The sequence below is a fragment of the Talpa occidentalis genome, unplaced genomic scaffold (genome assembly GCF_014898055.3).
Source record: "Talpa occidentalis isolate TD23 unplaced genomic scaffold, MPIMG_talOcc4v2.1 talOcc4.2, whole genome shotgun sequence".
Lineage (NCBI taxonomy): Eukaryota > Metazoa > Chordata > Mammalia > Eulipotyphla > Talpidae > Talpa > Talpa occidentalis.
The window spans coordinates 112,829,360-112,854,942 of record NW_023602073.1 but is presented as its reverse complement, the minus strand read 5'-3'; the positions used below and the strand labels follow the sequence as shown (position 1 = coordinate 112,854,942).

Sequence of the window (25,583 nt, the reverse complement as noted above, 5' to 3'; positions counted from 1 at the left end):
GTATATTGTCTAACAGATATTTGGAAACACAAATGTGGCTTAAAAGAGCAAACTCAGAAACATAGATTTGGAAGTTACTAGCTGCAGATGGAGTATGCAAAAGTGGGAGATGTTGACATCACAAAATGTGTACACAAGGAATGTAGATAGAAAAGAGGGAGAAGGAGATTATCCTGAAGAAGATCAACCATCCAGATGCATCAGAGGAAGAACAGCCCAACCTCTCCCTCCAACTCCCAAATGAAATTTCTGGAAAAAATAAGCAGGAGAAAAACCTGAAGCAAACTGAGAGGAGAATTCAAGGAGGGAATTGCAACAATGTTAAGCACTGATGTGAGAAGAAGCAAGATTGGAAAAGCAAAGCCACAAAGACATCATCCCATAGCTTTGTCAGTGCTGATTCAGTGGTACAGTGGAGGTAGAAGTCGGATGATGGATTGGGGCATAGATTAGCAAGAAGGAAATGCTCCACTCAAGAAACTTGGTTGTGTAAGAGAGGAGGAAAATGAAGGGGAGGTGGAACTGAGGGAAGGTGTTCTTAGAATCTTATCCCAGAACTGTTATCCAACATGGGGCCCAGCACCTAATTGTACTCTGTCTCTCCCCCACTCTGGGAGGAGCAAAAAGATGAATAATATGTAAGAGAAGGAATCTAGGTAAAGCAACAGGCCACAGGTTTGAGGGTCCCAGAGCATAGATAAAGGTGAGTCTCCTCAGAAGAGGAGCACTACCTGCTCTGAGGTAACCAGAGGACATTAGGATGAGTCAACGTAAAAGTAAACTTTGAGATGGAGAAGAGAAATAAGAGATTTTCCATCCAGTGGCTTCTATTTTCTCATTGAAAGAGGAGGCAAGCTTATCTGAGGACTTGGGTCCAGTAGCGGTTTGAGATGCATTTCTCCTTTTCTAGTAATTGATAATACCATTTCTTTGGTGAGGATAAACCCATGAATGACAAGCATAAGGAAAGAAAGATATATTTTGCCAGTCACCAGCTTCTTGGGTAATCCAAAGTGAGGATAGCACTGAAGTGCAGGGGAAAGCTCAAGACAGAAGCAAGTACAAATTCCAACAACAGAAATCAATGAAACACCCCAACCAGAGAACCCACCCAAGGAAGCACTGCTGCCTTCCCTGTGCACGCTGAAGAGAAGCCATCAAACATTTATAGACAATTAAACCTCCAACTTCTTGTAAAAAGAAAAGGTAATTTAGTCAGACTTTTCAAGACTGTGGGTCACTAAAAGGTAATGATCAAATTGGAATGTCTATAAAAAGCATTCAGCTCAGTGCATGGTGCCTGTCAATAAATATTAGCTGCTCTTATTCATGAAGACCCATTGAAGATAATAGAGATGTCTATTATCTCACAACACTGATCCTAACTAAGTGATTCTGGAGTCATATAAAAACCCCCAAAATGCCTGCAACTCTGAAGTCATTATTCTCCTCCTTCTTCTAGCTAGGCCTTGTAGTCCTCACTCTCTTCCTTTCTTGGAAATGTGTCCATGGCATTTGCCCCAGTAAATTAAATAGAACTGAGTCAGTTTTCAGATATTAAAAAAAAAAACTCTGGCAGAGTCTATGTTGTGTAACCATCACTCGGAAGGCGAAGAGTGAAAAGAACAAGCCGGTTACATGAGGTGACGCGAGAAGGGATCCCGAGCAGAAAACCAGATGTTAGCAGGAGATATTTTTCAGGAAATCTAAAGGGAAAAAGGCACCACTAAAGCCCCATTATGTTGCATAAGTGGCAATCACTACCATAAATGAGCAATCCCAAAGTGCTTGAAATTTTCAGGGAGAAAAGTGAAGAAATATTCATCAGTATCAATCAACCATGTCATCCCCAATCCAGCTCTTCAAAAGTAAAGTTTTTATGACTGTAGGACTCTAAATTTTCTTGTTTGTTCCTTTTGTACTAAAAAGAGAGTTATTTATTAACAAGTATGGTAAACACTTTATCACAGTCAGGGTCTGTTGGTATTGAAGTTCAAATAAACATTTGCTCAAGTGCAAGGGCAGGAAGAGTTTGTAATCTTTGAATGAGGTGTGGTTCCTACACCCAGAAGAATACATGCAGACTCCAAGAATTCTGAGGAATAATCATATTAGTTTGATGTAAATAACATGATAAGTATCTCTCCAGCCTAAAAATCAAAGGATCTGACCTAATCATGGTCAAGAGAGCTCTGTGCACCTCAGAAATGCTTGGAACCTAAATCATTGTCTCTGTTTCATCAGTGATTTATTTGAGAGCTGGAGTGGTTTTGCAAGTCGGCCAATGGCTGGTAGACATGGGTCCTAGGCAATAAACACAAAGATAGCTCTAAGAACCAACTAGGGGAAACCAGCACCATAACTATATTTGACTGATGCCCTTGCTTTTCTATGCCAACCAGAAGAAATACCTTTGAACTGGATAAGCCTCTGAGGAATGTTGAAACCACTTTCCTAGTCAAGTGATGGTGAAATCACTGTCAAAATCTAAAAATTAACTTCATCTATTGAAATGTGGGGAATTTCGATTACGCAAACAAAAGTTTATAGAGACCCAGGGAGGATAGAAGGGTAATTCTCTCCATATTCAAGTAGTTAATCAAGAAGTCAACTTCAGCTAATGCATTACATAAGGCATTTATTTTAGCATTTTGGTTACAGCTTTACATATCAACAAACCGCACAATGTTCTGCCCTACTGGAGAAAAGTATACTCAAAAGTTATCAATAACTTAATCTAAGACTGTTTTCCATCCCAGGTACTTTCTTTCATTAAGACTCAGAAAAAAAAAAAAATGGCCTATGAGAGGCCTACCCATGTAACAAATTCTATTCTCAAAAGTCATTTCTTCCCAGCCAAAGTTAAATTTACTTTGTGAGTAGATTAAATTGAACTATTTGTCCATAATTAAGGGTTTTGTTGTTGTTGTTGTTTTAATTAATTTATTTATGCATGCATGCACTGGGTACAGTCAGAAGTGCGGGAGGGTGAGAGAATTCACCAGAGCCAGAGCGGGGAGCAGAACAGGCAGACTGAAAATACACTGCTGAAGGGTGCAGCAGAACAGCAGGAGAGGTCTGCGCGCCATGTGGGACCCTCGCAGGCAGCCGGGGATTAAACCTGCCTGCGCTGCAGAGGCTGCAGACAGCTTCGCAGCCCAGCGCTCAACCGCTGCACCACAAGGGAAGGCCCAATAATGAAGGTTTTTTAATGCTGTCTGATTCTTAAGTCTGCCCAAGTTTTAAGTAGATGGAAGTCAGCATTAGGCAGAACCCATAAATAGAGGGCAGGCACAAGGGTTTAACTACTAAGTTTACATAATATTTAATTGTAAAGTGACTTTTCATTTACTAAAATAAAAGATAGAATTCACTAAACTGGAACTAAAGCTAACATCATTGTTGCCAGGAAACAGGAGAAAAAAATGATTCATTATATAATTATATACATTAAAATCCAAATAATGTGGGCTGTTAAATTTGAAGAATACTAATTTGGAAAGTAGCATTGACTCTGTAAACAAATAAATTCAAAAAGGTGTTTTGGTTGGGTTTGTGGTTTATGATTTCTACATTGATCCTCAGTAATTAATGTAAAAGTTGTTGAATCAAAATCGTAGAGGTCTAAAGCCTCCCTGGTGGTGCAAGGGGTTAAACGCAACCTATGAAGCTACCTGCAGCCACTGCAACACGAGTTCAATCCCAGGCCAGGGAAATACTCACATGGCAAGGCAGACCTCTCCTGTCTCGCCTGCTGCTTCCCTCAGTAGTGTATTTCAGTCAATCTGCCTGTTCTGTTCCCCACTCTCTCTCTGGTGAATTCTCTCACCCCCCACATCTCTGACCTGTACCCCAGTTCTTATGCATAAATAAAAAAATCTTAAAAATAAATCCTAGAGGTCTACTTCAAAAAGCAAGATCAGAGGCTTAGCCTGGGCAGCAGGTAAGTGGACAATGCCAGACTCTCAGTGTGAAGTCTCCTAAAGTTGGCATATGTTCAGTCATACCTCCCTGAATGCACCCGATCTCTTCTAAACTTGATGTAACTTGAAGACTTCACCTTTGCACATAGTAAGAAAGGCTGGAGACCAAATCTAGGCCTAGCAGAGAACAGTGGGTAAACTAGCAGTATAAACCATTGGTTTCCAACAGCACACACAGTATGCCTCAGATTTCTTATCCTGGTCCAAACCACTCAAATCACAAGCATTCATTGAGCAATTAATAGGAACAACTCACTGTGAGAGAGCCTTTGAAGCAGTTTTTCCAAACTTGGCTGCACATCAGAATCTGCAGGGGCCTTTTTAAAAATACAGACTCTTCATAATTTTTCACCAAATCTGAAGCTATTCTGAAATACAAAATTTACAATTTTTTTCTTTTGCTTATTTTGTTTTTCTGTATTGTGACAATGTTTTTATTTAAAAAAAAAAAAATGAGTCGATTTAGCCAGTGGGGACATAGCATTTAGCCATTGCCGTAATCATAATGATTTATTTATCTAAGGAAAATCTTTAATTTCCTTTGTCTTCTTCAGATGTAGGAATGCCTAAGAGATTTTCAGTGACATCAATTTAAAACACCTTTACTGAAACTTCATTCACCCTAAGGAAGGTCCTTACTGTGGTTGATGGTACAAGTAGTTCCCATGTGCACCTCTTCCAGACTCCCTGCCACCACCAATGTGGTTTTCCTCTCTAAATCCACCTCCAGTCTCATCCCCACTTATTGGAACTCATAGAAACAGCAACCAGAATAGAGGCACAGGTGATGGGGCATTTGGAAATGGGGAGATGTTGGCCAAAGAGTATAAACTTCCAGTTTATAAGATGAATAGGTTTTGGGGATCTAATGTACAGCATGGTGATTATAGTTAATAATACTGCTTTATATACTTAAAAGTTGCTAAAATACTAGGTCTTCAATGTTCTCACTACAAAAAAGAAATGGTAATTATGTGACATGATGTAGGTGTTAATGCTATGGTGTTAATCATTTTGGCACTAAGTATATCAGATCAACACTTTGTACACCTTAAACTTACACAATGTTACAAGTCAATTGTATCTCAGGATGGATAAAATGACAGATTCTTTGGCTTCACCATCAGAACTGAAGCAGTAGTTTCCCAGAAGTCTCTAACATGGTCAGTTAGAGAGCTCAGAAATCACTTTTTGAGAGGTTACTAAGATAACTGATAACAAGCTTTATATTCTTTTATATTCTTTTCCTTTCCTCTTAAAAGTGAAATCCTCCTAATTTTGAACTGCAAGATGCTACATACTCATGCATTATCAAATCACTTTGATGTGTCATTACCAGGATATATTTATAAATAAAATAAAGAGGTTTAAGGTAAATTACATAGAGTAAGGTTGATCAATGTTTTGTAAATGTAGTTTTATATCAGATGATAGATAGATAGATGGAGATAAGTAGGTAGAGATGGATGGATGGATGGATGGATGGATGGATGGATGGATGGATGGACGGGGTAGATGTCAGGTAGATATCCCTACTTATCTGTGCATTGTATCACAATGAAAACATGTATATTTTACTTTGGAACAAAATTCAAAAACTTGAAATTAGATGGTGTAAGTTCAGTGCTTTCTACTACAATTTTTGTACCATTTCCTCTCTTATGATCCCTTGTGGAAAGTGAGAAAAAAAAGGTTCACAATGAACTATAAACTTCCCATGATAAATTACAAACTGGTCCTCCTCAGTCTTAATTTCTCTCAGTTTCTTTTCTTCATTGGTAAAAGTCATTTTTTATTAAACTTCTCCAAATGGAATATAGTAAATTTTAGTTGTAGGATCTAAACTGGTGGTATTATTATACTGGTTATTCTTTCTTTACTGAGGAAAAAAAAAAAAACAAGAGGAAATGGATCTGCATAGCAGTCAGCAAGACCTCAGTCAGATATGAAAAATTTCCTAGAAGCCAGGACTGTATGGACTACAATGGGTCAATGGGAGGAGTGATGAGAAATCGACTCTGTCCATTTGTGAAAACAATCCAGATTCTTATCTGTCTGCAATTCTTTAGACATAACCCTGTCTGATAAGCAGGAAGTGGACTTCTAGACCTATACAGTCAGCCCTTTCTGTGGGTTCTATATCCAGGGATTCAACCAACCTCAGATGAAAACACATGCTTTGTAGTAGGCTTATGATTGTTGTGTCTGAACTGAGCACTACCGACTTTTTTTCCTGGTTATTATTTGCTAAACAATATACTACTTAGCCTTTCCATTCTAAGTGATGTGTAAATGATTTAAAGTATATGTGAGGGGGCCTCCCCGGTGGCGCAGCGGTTGATCACTGGGTTGCGAAGCTGCCCACAGCCTCTGCGGCGCCGGTTCGATCCCCGGCTGCTCCCCGGCCACCGGAGGAGGGTCCCACATGGCGCACAGACCTCTCCTGCTGCCCGCTGCTCCCCTCAGCAGTGTACTTCGGTCCTTCTGCCTGCTCTGCTCCCCGCTCTGGCTCTGGTGAATTCTCTCACCCCCTGTGCTTCTGACTACCCAGTGCATGTATAAAACAAACAAACAAATAAATAAATAAAACATGCCTCCATTAAAAAAAAATAAAGTATATGTGAGGATGGGCATAGACTATATGCAGATACTCTAATTTATATAAGATACTAGAGTATCTGCAGGTTTAGGTGTTAGCACCAAACCTGGAACTAATCTTCCCCAGATACCCAGGGAGGATGTAAAGCCATTTCTGCCTTGCATCATCCAGACATTCCAAAGAAAATATAAAACACTATCCATAACATATAAACCAGCAACAATCCCGCACAGTTTCTCACCTGAAACAATGGTGGTATTTGGGGAGACAGTTCATTGTGCCACTCAACAAGTGATTTGCAAAATGGCTTCATATCACCACAAGCCACACAGCACTTCTGGGTCTAAATATCCCGTTGTAACCAGTGGCTGAAACCAAAAGACAAGTTGCAGGTCGTCCCTCCTGGAGGGGGTTGCTGGTGACAAAGATAGCCCCAGAGAAAATGCTAAAAAGTGGGGTGGAGCGACTGATAAAAAATGTAAGTGACTGCTGAAGGGGGCACGGGGTCATTCAGCATTTCAGGATTCAGCATTTGGGGTCGGGATTTGGACCCCAACTTGCTGATCTTCTAGAAGGTTGTTGTGCACTTCTGAAGGTTGAGGCTTCCAGCAGCCAACCTCAGAAAGGAAAAGTTTGGAGGCTTTGCAAGTATCCGAGTGACTGAAACTGTTTTCTGGTTTTGTTGGTGTTGGAGCCTGGCAGAGGAGGTGAAGGCTGAGCCAGGCATCTAGATGCATGAGTGTTGCTGTTTATGGAGTCATTTGACTGATGTAGCTGCTGTTTTGAGTGTCGCTTGTCTGGTTCTGTGCTGGAGCATCTCAGAAGCCCCAGGAGCGTCTCCTGTAGCATCTTCTGCTGATTTCATGAGTTGGAACCTGACCTAGAGTCAGGCTGCTGTGTGCCCCAGGTCAGCATAGGCAGGAAGATTCCATCTTGGACACGTGACCTATTGTTTGGGAGAGGAGCCGCGCATCCTCCAATGGTGGGAAGTGCCATTTTACTACTTTTGTTTAGGATTGAAAACGCTGGACACTGCTTAGGGTGAGGTAAAGGCCATTTTTGGCTTTCATAACTCTGTTTTTCTCTGGTCTGTTAAATAAATCCCATTGTTGTTGTTCCCTGAGCCTGAGTAGTCTTGGCGATTGTATGTGTGGGTGAAGAACTCAGACACTGACTAGTAAACTATTTGGGCTTTGTACTTGGCCAGTTTTAGCGCCCCTTGCTGCCCTGTATCGTTGTCATCTGTGTTCCTCACAGAGTTATGAGGATAAATAACTATATGAACAGCACCCACACAGGATGTGACAAGAGCTCCTTCATTTCCTTACTCCTTCCTTTGAAATTTTAAGATCTGAAAAAGACAGATTTTTTAAGAGCCCAAGTTTATGGAAGACACACAGCTCTAACTCATTATGCCATAGCCAAAAATTCCTGAAATCATAAGTCTGTATCTATAGGGAACATGATACCTCCAAAGTAATAACTGTGGTGTTTTACTTTGGATAGGAGAAAACTACTTTCTCCCTAACTGTTACCTAAAGACTCCTATTCTTCCTTATAACTATAGGACATATTAAGTAAACATCTTCCAGTTCTCCTGAAAGGGGGGGAATTCTGTAAGAAAGAAAATTGAATATACATCAGCTATCACTAAGCAGTAGTTGAACAGTTCATTTTGGTATGTTTTGTAAAGAATGTTTTGGTAGTTTAATAATCATATCCTTATATTTCTCTCAGAAACTATTGATTAAAAATGATCTTTTCAATAATGGAACTGCTCTCTGTTGTGTTTGTTTCAGAAGTGTGGCCCTGGCTTGTTCCGTGCCCACTCAGGAGATTGCCTGCCCTGCAGCTGTAATGGTAATTCCAACGAGTGCTTGGATGGCTCCGGATTCTGTGTGGTAGGTTGGGGGCACCTGTCACTTTTCCATATCTCATTGGACCTTTGATTCTTTTTTTTTTTTTAAAGATTTATTTATTTATTTGTTTGTTTGTTTGTTTATTTATTTATTTATACAAGCACTGGGTACAGTCAGAAGCACGGGAGGGTGAGAGAATTCACCAGAGCCAGAGCAGGGAGCAGAGCAGGCAGAAGGACCAAAGTACACTGCTGAGGGGAGCAGCGGGCGGCAGGAGAGTTCTGCGCACCATGTGGGACCCTCCTCCGGTGGCCGGGGAGCTGCCGGGGATCAATCTGTTATAGGACAGGGAGAGGGGCAGCCCAAACCCCGCAAACCTGCCTATTGTCTATTTTAAATGGGTTCTGCCATCCGCCACATCAACACAAAACATATGAGACTTTAATGGGAAGGAACTTTAATAAAAACTAGGAAACAATACAGGTAAGGCAAAGAGTCTAGTTTCTAAATGAAGCACCCAAAGTTACCCGTCCCCTCGTGGGTAAAACTCCATCCATATGGGATCGGCCCAGAACAAGGCCCCAAAGCCTGCCACAAGTCTAAAGCATCTTCCAGTGGGGACCCACAGAAAAGAATCAGAAACAACCAAACAAGCCCAGAAGGAAAAGAACAAAATCAACATCAAGATAAAAGCTGCCATTGTCACCTCCCCACGGGTCTCACCCACATCTGTGTCACCCCGTCCACGACCAAAAGACAAGCGCAGCTTCTTCATGTCTCTAGGCTCCATGCGCCTCCTCCAGGTCTCCTGGCTCCATCCTGCTTCCTACCTCAGTCTCTTCTGCAGCTTCTCCTCTTCCTGCTCAGCTCCACCCTTCCTTGGGTGGGGCAGGGAACCTGGAACCTCCCCCTTTCCTGGGGACCACCCTGTTACAGAACCGGTGCTGCAGAGGCCGCGGGCAGCTTCACAACCCAGAGCTCAACTGCTGCGCCACCGCCACCGTGGAGGCCCTGGACCTTTGATTCTTAAGTGGGAATAAAATATTCTTCATGGACATGTGGGCTACAGACTACTAATTAAGCTCTCTTTGTTACCCTTCACCCTTTCCTGTAAATCACCTCACAAAACTATTGATACTTAGGACTGTAAGTGGCCAGCCCCCAAGGAGTTATGTCTGAATGTGCAAGCACTCCTGGAGGTAACCACATTCCCTTCCCTCCAGGCAGCTGGTTTCCTGCTATAGACCAATGGTGATGGGGTTGCAAATAATACACAAGGAGGAAATCATCCATCCAAATTCCTCTGTAATAGTATAGTTTGCCATATGTTTGGCTTCACTCCACATAAACCAGGAGAATGAAACAATTGTTTCATAGCCTATTTTACAACTTATGATAGGTCTATCGATCAAAATTAGTAAATAGAGAAAGAAAAGATAAAAAAAAAGAAAGAAACTAGATTTGAACCAAATAACTCATAAAAATGGAAGCTTTGGCCTTGTGTTCTATGTAATTCTGTGTTCAAACCCCCAAACTTATTTTTCTCCTTAACTGAAATGAGTTTTCCAAGATTATCCCTTAGTAAAATATGACAAAGACTTATGAAGAGACAAAAAAGCCTTCTAGCAAAAAAAGTGCTTGTTACATATCACCCATTTTCTCCAAATGGATTGAAAACTGAGTGAAAATAGGTACTGAAATATTTCTACCAGAAGTGGCTTCAGTGGAAGCCATAGGTGGCCTTTTTCAAGACCTATGCTCTATGATCATTTTTTCCTTCATGAACTAGCAGGAAAATTAGATTCTTCAAGTTCCTATGAGGCAAAAGAGACTTTCTGAAGCTGCAAGAGTATTTTTGTATAAACTATAAGAATACTTAATTAAGCATACCTATTTACCTCAAAATTAGTATAATAATACCTATTAAACAGATCATTTTGATTATAAGTGGTCTCCAGGATGTGTGAGTGGTATTATTTTCTGTGTGTTTACATTAAGATGCAAATTAGAGCATTTTCATTTCTTTGAAACTCAGCAGTTGCATTTTTTTCCTAGGGACTGAGAGAATTTAATGGCAAACAGTAAACATTGCTATTGCTTTGTATTGTTTATTTTGTCTTGGAGTTTCTGTTTTCCCTTCCCCCACCTTCTTAAATAACCATCACATCCAGGATGTTCTCTGTAGCAGTGTAGGCCCCCACAGCTGCCAAAATCTACCCCTTTCTATTTCTTCCATCTCCGGTTTCCTGTTATTTTAATCCCATGACATTTGAAAAGAAAATCCTATGGATGCACTTGAACTAATAATGTACGACTTGATAACTTGACCAATTATAGTCCCTTTGTTAATCTGGTTTATTAAAATGTAAGCCAATAGGTACTGGCAAGCCTGTCAATTGCTGTTAGGCAATAAATTAAAGGGGGAAAAAAATCTACCTGCAAGTTTCCTAAAGAGAACAATGACAAAGCCACACTTACCAGGATAAGAGGGCAAGGCCAGTTTCTGAGGGGGAGAGTCATGATGTGGTTCCTTCAAGATCCCCTGGGGCATAGGAGACTCTAATATAAGTTTGGAAATGGGCTGGGTGTAGACATTTATATGTACCCTCAGAGAAGTTGCCAGTTTTCTTGCAATTAATGTGTCCAAAAGAGAAAATCTTAAAAGACAAAATAACCATTCTACTCATCCTAAGGGTGGTTCCCCCACCCCTCTCTACCCACATGGAAAAAAAAATTACATTGGGCATAAATTTTATATATATATGCTATACATAAAATTCAAAGCAAAATGTACCCACAATCCTATACTTCAGATCTATATGTATAAAGGTATCTTATAAGTTTAATTTTTAAAGGGCCTCCCCGGTGGTGCAGCAGGTTGAGCGCAGCACTGTGAAGCTGTCTGCAGCTTCTGCAGTGCCGGTTCGATTCCCGGCTGGCCAGGGAGCTACCCACATGGCAGGGCAAATCTCTCCTGTCTCGTCCTCTGCTCCCCTCAGCGGTGTACTTCGGTCCATCTGCCTGTTCTGCTCCCTGCTCTGTCTCTGCTGAATCCTCTCTCCCTCCCGCGTCTCTAGCCTGTACCCCAGTTCTTATGCATAAATATAAACCTTAAAAAAAAGAATCTAACAAAAGAAAGTAAAAAAAATAATTTTTAAAGATAATAACAAGAATATAACTTGAATTTGATTAAGTGTAAATGAGGGAGCAGAAAAAGCTTGACAATTCCGAAAGATTATTTTGTCATATTGTCTTTGGTGGGGGTCAAACTGGAATCAACCTCATCTTCTTCTGTTTCCTTTGGCATCCCTATCTGGCCTACAGGACAAGCAAGGCTGGTGTCTCAGCTCAGACCCTCCTGCCCAGCTCATTTTCAGCTCTAAGGAGTCCAGAGAAGCAGTGACTCTACATGAGCACATTATTGTAACTTACCGTGGGCACCAGAGTTTCAATCACTTCTTACAGTTTTCCAATTTAACACATTTTCCTCACCTTCCAGAAGCAATCAAAAATAAAGGGCTTTCTTTAGTTTAATTTCATTCCATTTTGCTTTTATTTTGAAGGTTTTTAATGCTTCTGTCTTGTCTTTGTTTCTGTTCTTCCTCCATTCAATATTTAAATTCAATATTCTTGTACTTACAGACTTGATTTTAGTTCCTTGATTTTAGTTCATTTAACAATAAAATAAAGGGCAGACAAATTTATGCTGCTAATTTAGACATATCAAAAAAGCATAGATATCTTCACAAAAGGAACACTAACCCTTCAAATGTAGCTCCTCAGTTCTCTTTTGATTAAGGATTGATTTATCTATTGATTCCATTTATCTAATCAATGAGTATTTTTTAAACACTACATATATGCCAGATACTATTCTAAGTTCAGATGTTCTGCTACTTAATTCCTGTGAAGGAGGGATCTTGTCCACACATCCATGGAATCCTCATACACCAGCAGGGTGTCCTAATCAACTCAACCTGTCATTCACTAGATACACAACTCAGAATTATCCAAAAGAAAGAGGTGCAAGACATGGAGAAAGAATCTGGGGCTGCCAGGTTTTCTCTTAGCAGGTCACTCTCCCAACATCTCCATGAATTCACCAACCAGGAGCTCACCGAACCCTGTCTTTCTGGGTTTTTATGAAGGCTTGCCATTAAATCGTCAGTTATTGGTGATTGATTCAAACTCCAGTCCCACTCTTCTCCCTATAGGGCAGGAGGACTGGACTGAAAGACCCATCCCTCTAATCCCTTGTTGGTTCTTTTGGCAACCAGCCCCCATCCTTAGATGCCTGCCTCAGGCGCCTCATTAAAATTACAAAAGAGGGCCTCCCCTGGTGGCCAGGAGGCTGAGCCCTGCTCTGTGAAGCTGTCAGCAGCCTCTGCAGCGCTGCTTCGATCCCGTGGGTGAGGGTCCCACATGGCACAGCAGACCTCACCTGAGGCGCTGGCTGTTCCCCTCAGCAGTATATTTCGTCAGTCTGTGTCCCCTGTCCCTGGTAAATCCTCTCGCCCTCCCGTGCATCTGGCCTGTACCCTGGTTCTTGTATAAATAAATAAATAAATAAATATTTAAAAATAAATAAAATTACAAAAGATACTTCATGCTCCCAAAATTTAGAGAAATCCAAGGGTTTTAGTTCTGCGCTAGATGCAGGGTCAAAGACTAGTATTTATTTCTTATTATCACAGAGACTCTGAATTAAATGACTCCCACCGTGTGGTTGAAGAATCTTGGGGACAGAGCCACCTACTTGAAAATGTTTGTGGACATCACCATGTAATGAAGTGCAAGCTGTGGGGCTGTACTCGTTTTAAAAACACACACGCAGACACACTTATCTGCTCAGTGATAATTGAACATAAAATTAAAAAGATTCTGCTAGCATTTTAGGGGCAGAAAAATCCAAGTATGAATAAGAAGATTCAGCTCTTATGAGAAAAATTATTATTGAAATCTAGACAGAATCCCATCAAGTTGTTACAAATTATATCTGGCTGGTGAAGTATGGATGGATTTTTTTTCTTTTCATTTGGACTATATATGACCAAATTTTCTACAGCTTCTTGTATTAATTCCCGGGTACCACCCTGTTACAATTTTATCATTAAAAAGATGTTAATATTTACATGGACTTCTGTCCCACCCTAAGCACAATGGAGAAGGGGAAATAATCGAACATATTAAAGGGTAATAATTTTTTTATTAATCAAAGCCTAGCTAAAACTCCATTCACAAAAGAAAAAATTACTATATCTCTAATTTCTACAGACACTGTATTTTCTCATGATTTTCACACTCTCCTTTATTATATATAAATGAGAAATCAACCAATGTAAATCCTTATAAGACTAAGCATGTGTGATTGATAAATAGGTACACTCATTAGGTTTCCAAGAGCAAAAAGAAATTGAGTTGCAGAGTCTTCTTTTTCCTGCTTTACTGATAACTATAAAATTGGTACCTAGATCAAGTGCATTATTTTTACATTAAAATATAGACAATTTCCCAAACTATTAGAAATGGGAAAACATAGAATTTGAGTCCCTGCTGGCTCAAGTATTTAACAAGGTTAGAAAATGTTTTCTTAACCACTGACCAAAAATTCACAATGCTTTTTCGTGTTTAAGTGGAGTTAGTTTTCTTTAAAACAAAACAAAACAGGCTGCAACAGACTTCTGGTTGTCACTTTTGCTTTCTGTTTTTTAAATGGCAGAGCATTGAAGGGAAAAAGATAGTAGCACTCTCAAAGTAAAAGATATTAAGAGTTTGAAGAAAACTTACAAGCACTTTAGCCTAAGTCCTCATTTTACAGATAGGGAAAAGACAACTGGAAAGGTAGGGTGACTTGTTTAAAAAGTTGATCAGCAAGGAAATGGAGCAGCTAGAAAGCTTTACCCCTGCCTCCAGCATTCTCTCTGCCCACCTCCTAGAATGTGTATGGATGATTTTTAGGGAATTTCATATCAAATATTTATAAGCACAAAGTACAGCCTGGCAACTTAAACTGGGCTTGTTTTCTCCTACACAGATGGGCTTCATCTGTCCAACAAGGACTCGGACAAATTTGACCCCAGTCCTGCCAGATTGCTTATGCCGTAGATTCTTCCTGGTCGCTGGCAAAGGCTCATCGGTTTTCCCTAGGATGAGAGATTGCCACCGATTTTGGGCTGATTTAGGATACATGCTAATTTCCTTTATTTTCTCCATATGGTAATTTATTAATTCACCCTTTCCTACCTCTTCTTTCATTTTTTTAAAACAAATATTTACTGAAGGTTGACTTAGGCAAGACAGTATTAAGAACTGTGAGGAAATATGTTAACATCTGTTGTCAGCAGATCATACGTTATTTTTCAGTTTCTCACTGATCTGTCAGTTAGTCTGAACTTGCCCTAAATTGGTACTATGCTAACATAATTCTAGTCAGGGATCAAAGATAGCTGATAAGATACCCAGAGTGTTCCACCAGGAATAGCTTACTCCCCACATTAAGTTTCTCCCTTCTGACTGTGTGGTGTACTTCATTTGAAGCTCACATTGGTAATAAAATAGTCTGTTACCTTCTAATGTAGTCATTATAAAACTCTTTTGGGAAAGGACCTTTTCTCTTACCCACTGGAGATGCAATATAATAAGGAAAGTAGCGCCAAGCCTGTCTGAGTTTCAATCTCATTTTTTGCCTCCTACTATCTGTGGGGGGGTGGGGGGGAAATGCTGAAACTGGGGCAGATGATTACTGTGCACTGTAGGTAGCAGGAGTGTAACAGGGTGGTCCCCAGGAAAGGGGGAGGTTCCCTTCCCCACCCTGTTACAATAGGATGGTCCCCAGGAAAGGGGGAGGTTCCCTGGGTGGGAGGTTCCCACCCTCCCTTGGGTGGGGCAGGGAACCTCCCCCTTTCCTGGGGACCACCCTGTTACAATAGGAGGGAAGAGGGTAGGGAGGCTTTGGGGAGCCTGATGTAGATATCAAATGATGAATAAGCTTTCTAAACAGGAGAATCAGCCTATTTTGTGGTTTTCTTCTAATTATCTTTATCACAAATGGAAAAAAATCATACAAATAAATAAGCTTATTATTTCTTGTACTTTACTATCCAAGATATGAAGCCATTAGCAGAATATTCTTTACCTATCTCTACTCCACTTATGCTTTAATCTGACACACTATGTTCTTCAAGCCCTTAAGTTATTAAATTATTCCCTTATTTAGGGTAAGCAACAGGGGGATTTTTTTTTTCCATTTTATCTTTATTCCAAGTTAGTAAGTTAATGGCTCTAGGACACCAAGAGTTTGATCATTATGATTATCATTTTGAATTGAAATAAGTAACTGATGAATAATCCCCTCTTCACACAAACTCTAAAGTGTATCCCCAGAATGCTAATGGACACACAAAAGTCTAGGATAAAGTCAACTGCCATTGTACATACCTCCTAGTGGAGGAGGTCATGTGGCTCCTTCGTGCTGCCCAGTCCCAAAGCACACTTTCTCTTCTGTCAGGCCTGCCATCTCCTTGGACTAAAGTGTTGCTTGATACTCATTTGCTGTCTATAAAATTTCTTTTGTGTCCTTTTGTCTTATAGCACTGCCAGCGGAACACAACTGGAGAGCACTGTGAGAAATGTCTAAATGGTTTTATTGGAGATTCTATTAGGGGCACACCCCGGTTCTGTCAGCCATGCCCCTGTCCCCTGCCCTACATGGCCAAGTAAGTCCTGAAGGAAGGTGGTCTCTGTACTGCTTCCCCCACCTCTTCTTTTGTTCCACTATCAAGAGTTCTAAGGTTTTCCCACAGTTACAGCTGAGCAGCTGGTGCAAGGTAAGACCAGAAAAGATACACTTTCAGGGAAGCTTAAGCATTTGCTGTTCACAAAATATTGGAGTGATCATAAGGTTAATGAAGTCTTCCAAGTCTTATAAACAAAACTAATCTCATCTTTCTTGACTGTTCTTTGAGTTAGAGAAATCATGATTGGTAATGTCAACAAACTTGTTATAATCTAGTATTTCTAGGAGTAGTGTTTCATCTGTCAGAGTGTGGACATTTTCCTACATGTGGCAGCTAAACTGGCTTTCAACCAGAATTAGAATACAGATAAACAGAATGTAGGCTTAGTCCAATCAGCTCAGGGAAGACTTCCAAGTAAACCAGTTCTCATCTCGCAATATTTTGACCTGAGTAAGAAATTAAAAAGAATAGACTTACATCTTAATTAAAACAATGGAATTGTTTTCAGGTGCCTAATCTGTATAAATCCAGTAGTCAACTCATAAGTAGTCATTGTATTGGTTAACAATTGTGGAACTTGGTGTAATAGTATTTGGTTTCCAAATATTAACCAGTTCTCAATTCTCTGGCATAAAGTAGGAGTCCGACAATCAATTCAATACTTATATGACCCAGAGTTCATGCAGATTTCATAGATTAAGGCTCAATCCGACTTTAGACACCAGATACAAACTGGGGTCCCCAGGTTGCTCACAATCCTGCCCAGCTAACTATAAATTCAGAGGTTCCCTAAATGCTGCTTCAAGTTCAATAATTCTCTAGAATGACTCACAGAAATCAGGAAAGCACTATACATACAATTGTAGTTTTATTATAAAGGATACAACACAAAACCAGACAAATTGAAGAGTGCATAGGACTTGGTATGGAGAGGGGATAGGAGGGAGGAGCTTCTATGCACTCACTCTCAGGGTGCACCACCCTATCAACAGTCAGTGTGGGGCCTCCCCTGGTGGCGCAGCCTTTGGGCACCGGGCTGCAAAGCTGCACACAGCCTCTGCAGCGCTGGTTCCATCCATGGCTACCGGCGAGGGTCCCACATGGCATGACAGACCTCTCCTGCAGCGCCCACTGCTCCCCTCAACAGTGTGTTTCATCAGTCTGCCTGTACTGTTCCCTGCTCTGGCTCTGGTGAATTCTGTCACCCTCCTGTGCTTCTGACTGTACCCAGTGCTTGTATAAATAAATAAATAAATCTTAAAAAAAAAAAAAGAATCAGTCAGTGTGTTCACCAACCCAGAGGCTCCCAAATTTTGTTGTTTAAGAGGTTTTTTTAATTAAAGTTTAATTACATAGGCACAATAATGAACGGCCATCTCTCCAGCCCCTCATTCCTCCCCTGAGATGGAAGGAGGGATGGGGTTGAATACTCTAACTTTCTAATCAGTCATGTGCTTGGTCCCTCTAGCAGATCAGTCCCCATCTTTAAGCTTTTAAGGGACCTAGCAAGAGTCATTTTATTAGCATAAACTCAAATACAATTGGAAAGGACTTATTATGAATAATGAAAGATTGCTTTATCACTCGGAAAATTCCAATGATTATAGGAACTCTGTGCTAGGAACTGGGCCTAGATGTGTATACTTTTGGTATAACACCAGTGGAAAAAGTAAGGAACCCAGGTTCATATCTCTGCTTTGACACCTAATAGCTGTGTGGTCTTAGACAAGGTTTTTTTTTTTTTTTCCCTAGGTCTCATTTTCCATAGGACTTGGGGTTAAGGGAACTAGATTCACATCTTGGCTCCATTCATTGATTTCTTTACTTGTTCTGGAGCCCAGATTTTTCCTTAGGAAATGAAAGTTGGTCTAAGGGCCTGCCTTATAGACTGGGACTAGGATAGTATGTGTGGAGCACTTGGGCCAGTGCCTTACATATGGGAAGATGGATGGTAGATGCTGGCTTTAGTAAACACATATACTGTATTTTTTCTTATACTTATATTTTGCTTGTTCTATATCAGGCACTATTCTAAGTGTTGGTTGTGATATATATGGAATTGGTAGTTGTTATAAAGATGGAATGAAATAATGCCTATAGCATAACTCTTTTAAAAGGCCTGAGTACCTGCTTACACACACATTCACACACACACACACACACACTTTCAATACAGTAAGAAATGAAAAAGGATGAAAACCAAGTTTCCCCCTAATTTTTTCCTTAGTTAAACACCAGCATCAACTAATGTTTCATCTATGAGCAGATCAAATCCTTTGATGAGTCTGATAATCAATGAAGCTAAATGTTTTACAGCCCCATCTTTCTTTAAAAACCATTAAACTGCCTCAGCCCTTACTTTGTGATTTTTCATGTCTGATGGTATTAATTATGTATGCAAAATGGATGGTACTGGGGTGAGCTCAGAAATTCAAAAATTAAATGTTCTGTTATTTTCATTCAAGTGTGTGCTGATTTATGAGCTTCCATTCCTCATTGAGGTATATTCTTAATTGTTCATTAATATTCTGCTCTCAAACATTAGTCTTACCCATCCCTGATGAGATGTTCAGCATGCTTCTCTCTTGCCCTGGCATTGTTATTTTGTTAAATATATTTATCATTAACTTCCTAATAACAAGTTTCACTCATTCTCCCAAGGAAACAAAGACATTCTGCTCAAAACAGGTTTATGTGCTTTGAGCAAGTTTCCTGGGAAACAGATGAATTAGAAAGGCAAACCCCTTTCAAAGAAATGCTTCCTTCTCATTGTATTGTCCCATTTTTTTTAACTTTTTGCCCCGTTCATGTAACAAGACATTCTTATCTAAATTATATGGCATTAATGCCTTAGATATGAGACTTTTGGAACCTCATTCCTATAGACTGAGAAGTCCTGCCCTTATGCAACCAACACATATTTATTGAGCATTTATTATGTACCTAGCACAGTGGCAACTAAAAGTCAAAAAGGCCTACCTTCATTACAATAGGTCAAGATGCAACAGTATTTTGAAGCTCCTAAAACAAGTGAATCTTTACCTTTTGAGACATATTATCTAATATTTCTGTTGAAAGAATTTCTTCTGAAGTTTGTTAACTGTTTCAAATAAATGAAGCAAAAACTTGTCAATTGGGAAATGAGCTTCCTGTCTTGAAAGAGGATAGTTTCCATTGACATCATTTCTACTCATGTTCTTTCTGTTGTGTGTGTGTGAGTGGATCTGGGTTTAATAGAGGCAACTGAAGTTAGAAATTCACAAAGAAGAAAACTGAAGTTCAATAGTGCAGATCTGAGGCTAAAAAACATGCTGAAAATTAATAAAAATATGCATATACTACCCATAGGTAAAGGACATCATGTGAGAATGTGGGTGAACTGAGAAGGGCATGAGAGATCTGCTTTCTCTGTATGGCAATAGGTCTATTTCCCAGAATCCATTGGAGGGAAAACTGGTTGAAAGGGGAAGGAAGAGGTACTTTGAGGTCACACACTGGCACACATTTGCCTGAACCCTATGAAGTCCTAGCCTTTCATATGATCTTATTGTTAACTTAGTTAACTAATCTCAAAAACAAATCAAACATCCTACCAAAAGTCAAATCTCCATTTCCTCTTTCAGTTTTTCTTTATTCATATTCCTACCTTCTATAAAAATAAAAGTGCCCGTACTTTTATCAGAGCTCAGAAAGTCATCTAGTATGGAATCTAAATTATATTTCAAAACACCCAGTAACTGAATCTATAGACCCAGAATTTTGGATTTCTAGTTACAGCAGTCAAATCAGAAAGCAAAGAGATAATGCTTGAGAGAGGTAAACAAACAAGCAACGCTGAGTCCTTTTTTTTTTTTTCGGGTCCCGAAGGGTTTCCAGGAGCAAAGGCACCTTTTCACTTGGAGAGAGTGCCACCGTTGCTAGTGTAGGCTGAGAGAGGCACAGTGTTTTCATTTCCCCAGCCAAAATCAGATTTTACCCTAAGAAAACATAAACAATTAATGCCAATGAAAAACAAAGAAAGAGCCCTGAATGGCTGCCACTGCCTCTAAGTCTCCCACCTGGGAGACCAATGGTCAGGCAGCTATTCCCAGGGACCATTTGCACAGAGCTCATTTATTTATTTTGGGATTGGCCAGACATCCTCCTTGTCTACCAAGTAGCTGTGATAATCATTCCAATTAAGCAAAATTTCATCTGTTTGAAACAGCAGGACTTAAGCTCAAGGCAGACAACTCTAGACATCGGCAGATGTTTCAGTCCTTCAAGCCAGGGGCAGGCAGCTGAGTGGAACATCTTCAAAGAAAGATGCATGAGGGCTTGTTCTTGTTTTGGACCCTTCACTGAGAGTGTTTCTTTATAGGTTAAGGAATAAGAACAAGCAAAGTAAAGGGTAAAGGACAGAGAAATGTAATTTCACTGGAATGTTTCTAACCAAACTGTTAGAGGAAATAAATTGTGGGTATTGCCTTTCACAGAGAAGCACAGATTGTTTTCTGACTGATTTTATAAATGTCTTCAAACAAAGAAAACACATCCATTTACTTTCCTCCAAAGACCATTTAAGGTAAAATCACTGCAGGAATTTGAAGACAGCAGGTCACACGCCTTTGCTTATATAGCACTGCGCCAAAAGTAATTTAAAAGTCCTTAAAATTTTTCACACTCCCTCATATGGATGGATTCATGTGTCGATATAAAATTTTTCCAAACATGTAGACAATAATAATTCTATTCCCCTGCTTTAATTATTAAGATATTTGTTCTGCTGAACCAACATGTCTATTATTTTTCTGTTCTGTGTCCTAATTTATAATTAGTAAAAAAATAATCAAGAGAGAGAGGTGGTAGGCTAGAATTCTTTTACTGTGGGTCCTATTTCCTATGTATTGCTTTGTGACTTTGTTCAACAGAACCAAACCCCTTCAGACCCTTTATTCCCAATCTCAAGGTACACATGAAAGACATTGAGGTTCTGTAAAGATTACATATAGTTTAGCATTGGTTCATGATCTTGAAGAGCAGAAGAGAACTAGTGCCACAAAAAAAGAGAAAATTTCAACTGTATACAAAAAGTTATGGGAATAAAAGTCTCACATAAAGCTAAAATCGCAGGCAAAATTTTATTACCTTATTTCTGACTTTATTTTTTGTTGTTGTTGTTTTTTAAATGTTTTATTTATTTATTTTTTAGTATTTATTTATTTATTTATACAAGCACTGGGTACAGTCAGAAGCACTGGAGGGTGAGAGAATTCACCAGAGCCAGAGCCGAAAACAGAACAGGCAGACTGACGAAATACACTGCTGAGGGGAGCAGTGGGCGTGGCAGGAGAGGTCTGTCACGTCATGTGGGACCCTCGCCCACCCAGAGGCCGGAGATCAAACCAGCCCTGCAGAGGTTGCGGGCAGCTTCACAGCCTAGCGCTCAACAGCTGCGCCACCAGGGGAGGCCCTTATTTCTGACTTTAGAATATCTAATTCAGACTTGTATTTAAACTTACAATTGTCCTGGCAAATGTCTCCTCCCACCCCCCACCCGCCTACCTTTCCGCCCTTGGAGTGGCCCTTTCTATTTGGGTTTGCTGGTCTCACCTCTTCTGAAAGAAGGGGATTTAATTTAACTAAAGCAAAAGATCTCACCCATTAGAATGTGAGAGGAAACCATGATAAGATAATCTAATCAATAGTTCATGCAGTCTGTTGAATGATATGCAAAATTGATTTCTAATATTCTCTTACACTTCTAGTTTTGCAGAATCCTGTTACAGAAAAAATGGAGCTGTTCGGTGTATTTGCAATGAAAACTATGCTGGACCTAACTGCGAAAGGTAGGCTAATAACCTGTTTTCTGTGTGTGTTAAAAGAAGTTTTCTAGTTCTATACTCATCAGTTCCTGCCATGCTCCCATTCAGAAGGTCTTCAGTGTTTAAGAAGAGGGGGTGGGGGATCATGTTTCAGAACCAGAGGGGGCCTTTTCCAATCCCTTCTCCCTGAAACAGCTATGACAATATGCTCTCCAGGGCCCGAGGCCAGAGTCCCCTCTCAGGACAAATAGGCCTGGAAAGAACAAATGGCTATGAGTATTTTGAAAGTCTCTACAAGGCTTTGATAACAGTCCTCTCTTCTCTCTATCACTGAGAACCAGTAGTGCAATTAATATTCAAACAAAATGAAGCAGAGAGAAGTATCTTAGGTGAATAAAAAGTAAATCCAATCTACTGTCAGCTCATAGAGGAATAAACTGAAAAAAGCACTGACCTGTATTATTTAACCTACTAATTAAGCCATTTTTTATGTCATCTCCTCTCCTGGAAAGTAAACAGATTTCATGAGTTTAGATTTTCAAATCTGTCTGGTGTTTACACCTAATACTCTTTTTAAATTGGCTGTGGGTTTGCTCAAATAAGAAAGGCCTGGTGACTAAGGGTCACTCAGTGCAGTGCAGGGCTTCATAGAGTGATTTCCTGGTGAGACATTTCCCATTCTCCCCACCTGTCAGCCATTCACTGTTCTAAGGTAAAGCTGCTTCCTCTGATAGAGTCTCATGGAGAGGGCTTCTTGTTTTTAACAGAAATGCCATTTTCACTGGTGTCAGCATTATATTTAGGCCTGAAATGATATGTGGTGTCGTAAAGACAGCCAGGAAGAGCCAGTCTACTTCCAAGGCAACACCCGCAGTGTGCTCACCTCACAACAGCACACGCCCATCTGACAACCTGAGGTGGCTCTCAGTGCTGCCTGGGGCTGGAAGTATAAGCCTGAAATTATATGACTTCTCATCTCACCTCTAAAAAAAAAACATCCTCCATCTCTCAAAAAAAGGAGTTCCGGAGTTCTTTTGAAAAAGCACAGTATTTGTGGTACAGAGAAAATCTCTGTACTCCAGGGCATGGCTATTATGATTTTGACTCCTTGCTCCAAGGAAAGAAGAAAGTAAGTGAAAGCTGAGGTGCCCCATGGATTTCATCCTGTGGGGGGACAGCTACAGATGATCAGGTTAGCTTCAGCTGATTAATGTCCGGGACACACTCATTCTGTATTTCCTGACGGGGACCTAGGAATATGAGATACCCGATTTATTCATTTTCTGACTCTCTAGAGGGGGTGTTAGAGGACAGTCAGGGCTGGAGTTCTTTTTTTTTTTTTTTAAAGATTTATTTATTTATTCATACAAGAACTGGGGTACAGTTCAGAAGCATGGGAGGGTGAGAGAATTCACCAGAGCCAGAGCGGGGAGCAGAACAGGCAGACAGACCGAAGACACTGCTGACAGGAGCAGTGGGCGGGGCAGCAGAGGTCTGCAGCACCATGTGGGGTTCGCCCTGGCTGGCGTGGAATCGAACTGGTGCTGCAGAGGCTGCGGACAGCTTCGCGGTGCGTCGTTCAACCGCTGCGCCACCGGAGAGGCCCTGGAGTTCTTTTTTTTTTTTTAAAGATTTATTTATTTATTACAAGAACTAGGGTACGGGCCAGAGGTGCAGGGGGTGAGAGGACTCACCAGAAACAGAGTGGGGAACAGAACAGGCAGCTTGACTGAAATACACTGCTGAGGGGAGCAGCGGGCAAGACAGGAGAGGTCTGCTGCGTCATGTGGGTTGCTCCCTGGCTGGCCCAGGATTGAACTTGTACTGCAGTGGCTGTGGATAGCTTCATAGTTTGCGTCTTTACCACTTGCGCCCCTAGGAAGCCCCCAGGGCTGGACTTCTTTCCCTTCAGTGTCTAGGTTAAACTCAGTTTGGTCTGATAAAGATGGAGCACCATCACCAGCTAATGGGGACAGGATGGTTTGAGTGAAGGGATGAATGGCCTTAAATAGAGCCTTGCTGATCAAGTGCAAGGCCTCTCAGAATTGAAGTGAGCTGAAGTGAGCAAGGACTCAGCAAAATCAGACAGCAGTGCAGCAAAGGGCTCTGTCAGCAATAGCAGGGGCCTGGCACAGGACAACACGCCCGCCTTAGACATGGGCTATGATTGATATAGCCCCCTGGCCCAGCCCACATCAAAGGGTCCTCAGAAAATCCACTGCCCAGTTAGCCTGAGTCAGATGTACTGCTTATCTTTACCTGAAATGATCAAGATTGGTTCTGAGATGAGAACACTAGTTTGAGAGCTGGAAATAAGAGTGTTGAGATTTAGTCTTGGCCTGGTTGAGTTTGTATTTCATCTCCAGTCCTTTGTGATCCTCCTGAGCAAGTTATTTGACTTCCAAGTGACAATTTTCACATTTCCATAGTGGTAAAAATGGAAATATTCACCTCACAGGGCTATTGTGAGGTTATGCGGTCAAGTTTTTACTATGGCCCCTGGTGCTTAATAAAGGCTTAATAAAAATCAGCTGGTGACAGTATGAGTAATTGTGGTCCTGGCATAATGTGTTCCTGGATAACTGAACTCATTTCCCTGAATCTCATTTTCCACTGATAGAAATTGAGGCTTTAAGTTAAATAGTGCCCTTTACTGCATGTCTCTTGTGTCATCATTGCTTTACATTCTTTCTCTCTCGGCTTCATAACCACCTGAGAGGAGGTTACAATTTTGTCATTTTGCAAATGAGGAAACTGAGGCTAAGGGACTTTAGACAAATCCCATCTCTGCTAATTGGGGACCAGTTTGAATTAAAAACCTCAGTTCTTTCCCTGCCCCAACATTGCTTTTTCCAAATGACTTCCTAAGGGTTTTTATTTTAAACTTTGACAATTAATTGATGATGAGGCTCTGATATGCAGAGGAAAATTTGGTTATCTGTTACCAGATGCCCTTTGATAGGAGCCCATGTCTACACAGGAGCTGGAAGCAAGTGTCCCTTCTGAGGCCTTTCAGTCTGTTGTATGGGAGCTGTCACTCAGAGCAACTTTTTTGGTTCTGTCTCTTTCTCTTTCCCATCCACTACCTGTCCACTGAGGTAGTTTATATTAAAAATTTATCCTACTGTCCAGGGAACTGTTCCTCAAAATGGAAATGACCACACAAGTAAATTGGTCATGGGAGTAGGAGTTTGATACATCTAAGACTTGGTCCCTTGCTTCAGTGAAAATCAAGGATGGAAGGGGGGACAAACCTGAAAACCTTTCATTACAAGGAAGAAACATGGAAATTCTGAGTGAAAGGACAAGCAAAGGCTCTTCAAAAGAGTGCTAGAAACGTAATTTCTTCCTCACAGAGGGGCCAGAACATCCAAAAGGAAATGACACTTCTGCTTTTGATTTGTATTTGACTCTGGGAATAAGAGGGTTGTTTTTTTTTTTTTAAGTTTAACAGCCAAGTTGTTAAGTTGCCCCAGTTAAGTTGCATCTACTCTATGGTTTTGATATATATTTCTGAACTTGCACATCTCTATAAAATCTTTTCAAAATATGGGTCTCATTTGTATGTACAGCCTCAGCGTCTAGAACTCTTGATACTATAA

At 40.5% G+C, this 25,583-nt stretch overlaps 1 protein-coding gene across 2 annotated transcripts in view; it reads left to right on the top strand.

Annotated features, from left to right (window-relative positions):
* LAMA4 (laminin subunit alpha 4) overlaps window positions 1-25,583 on the top strand; it is a 138,006-nt gene that overhangs the window by 24,917 nt on the left and 87,506 nt on the right. For both annotated transcript variants that reach the window (XM_037520257.2, XM_037520256.2), the window contains exons 2-4: window positions 8,382-8,483; window positions 16,032-16,156; window positions 21,925-22,005. In XM_037520257.2, coding sequence (XP_037376154.1) covers window positions 8,382-8,483; window positions 16,032-16,156; window positions 21,925-22,005 — 308 coding nt within the window. The remainder of the gene's footprint in view (window positions 1-8,381; window positions 8,484-16,031; window positions 16,157-21,924; window positions 22,006-25,583) is intronic.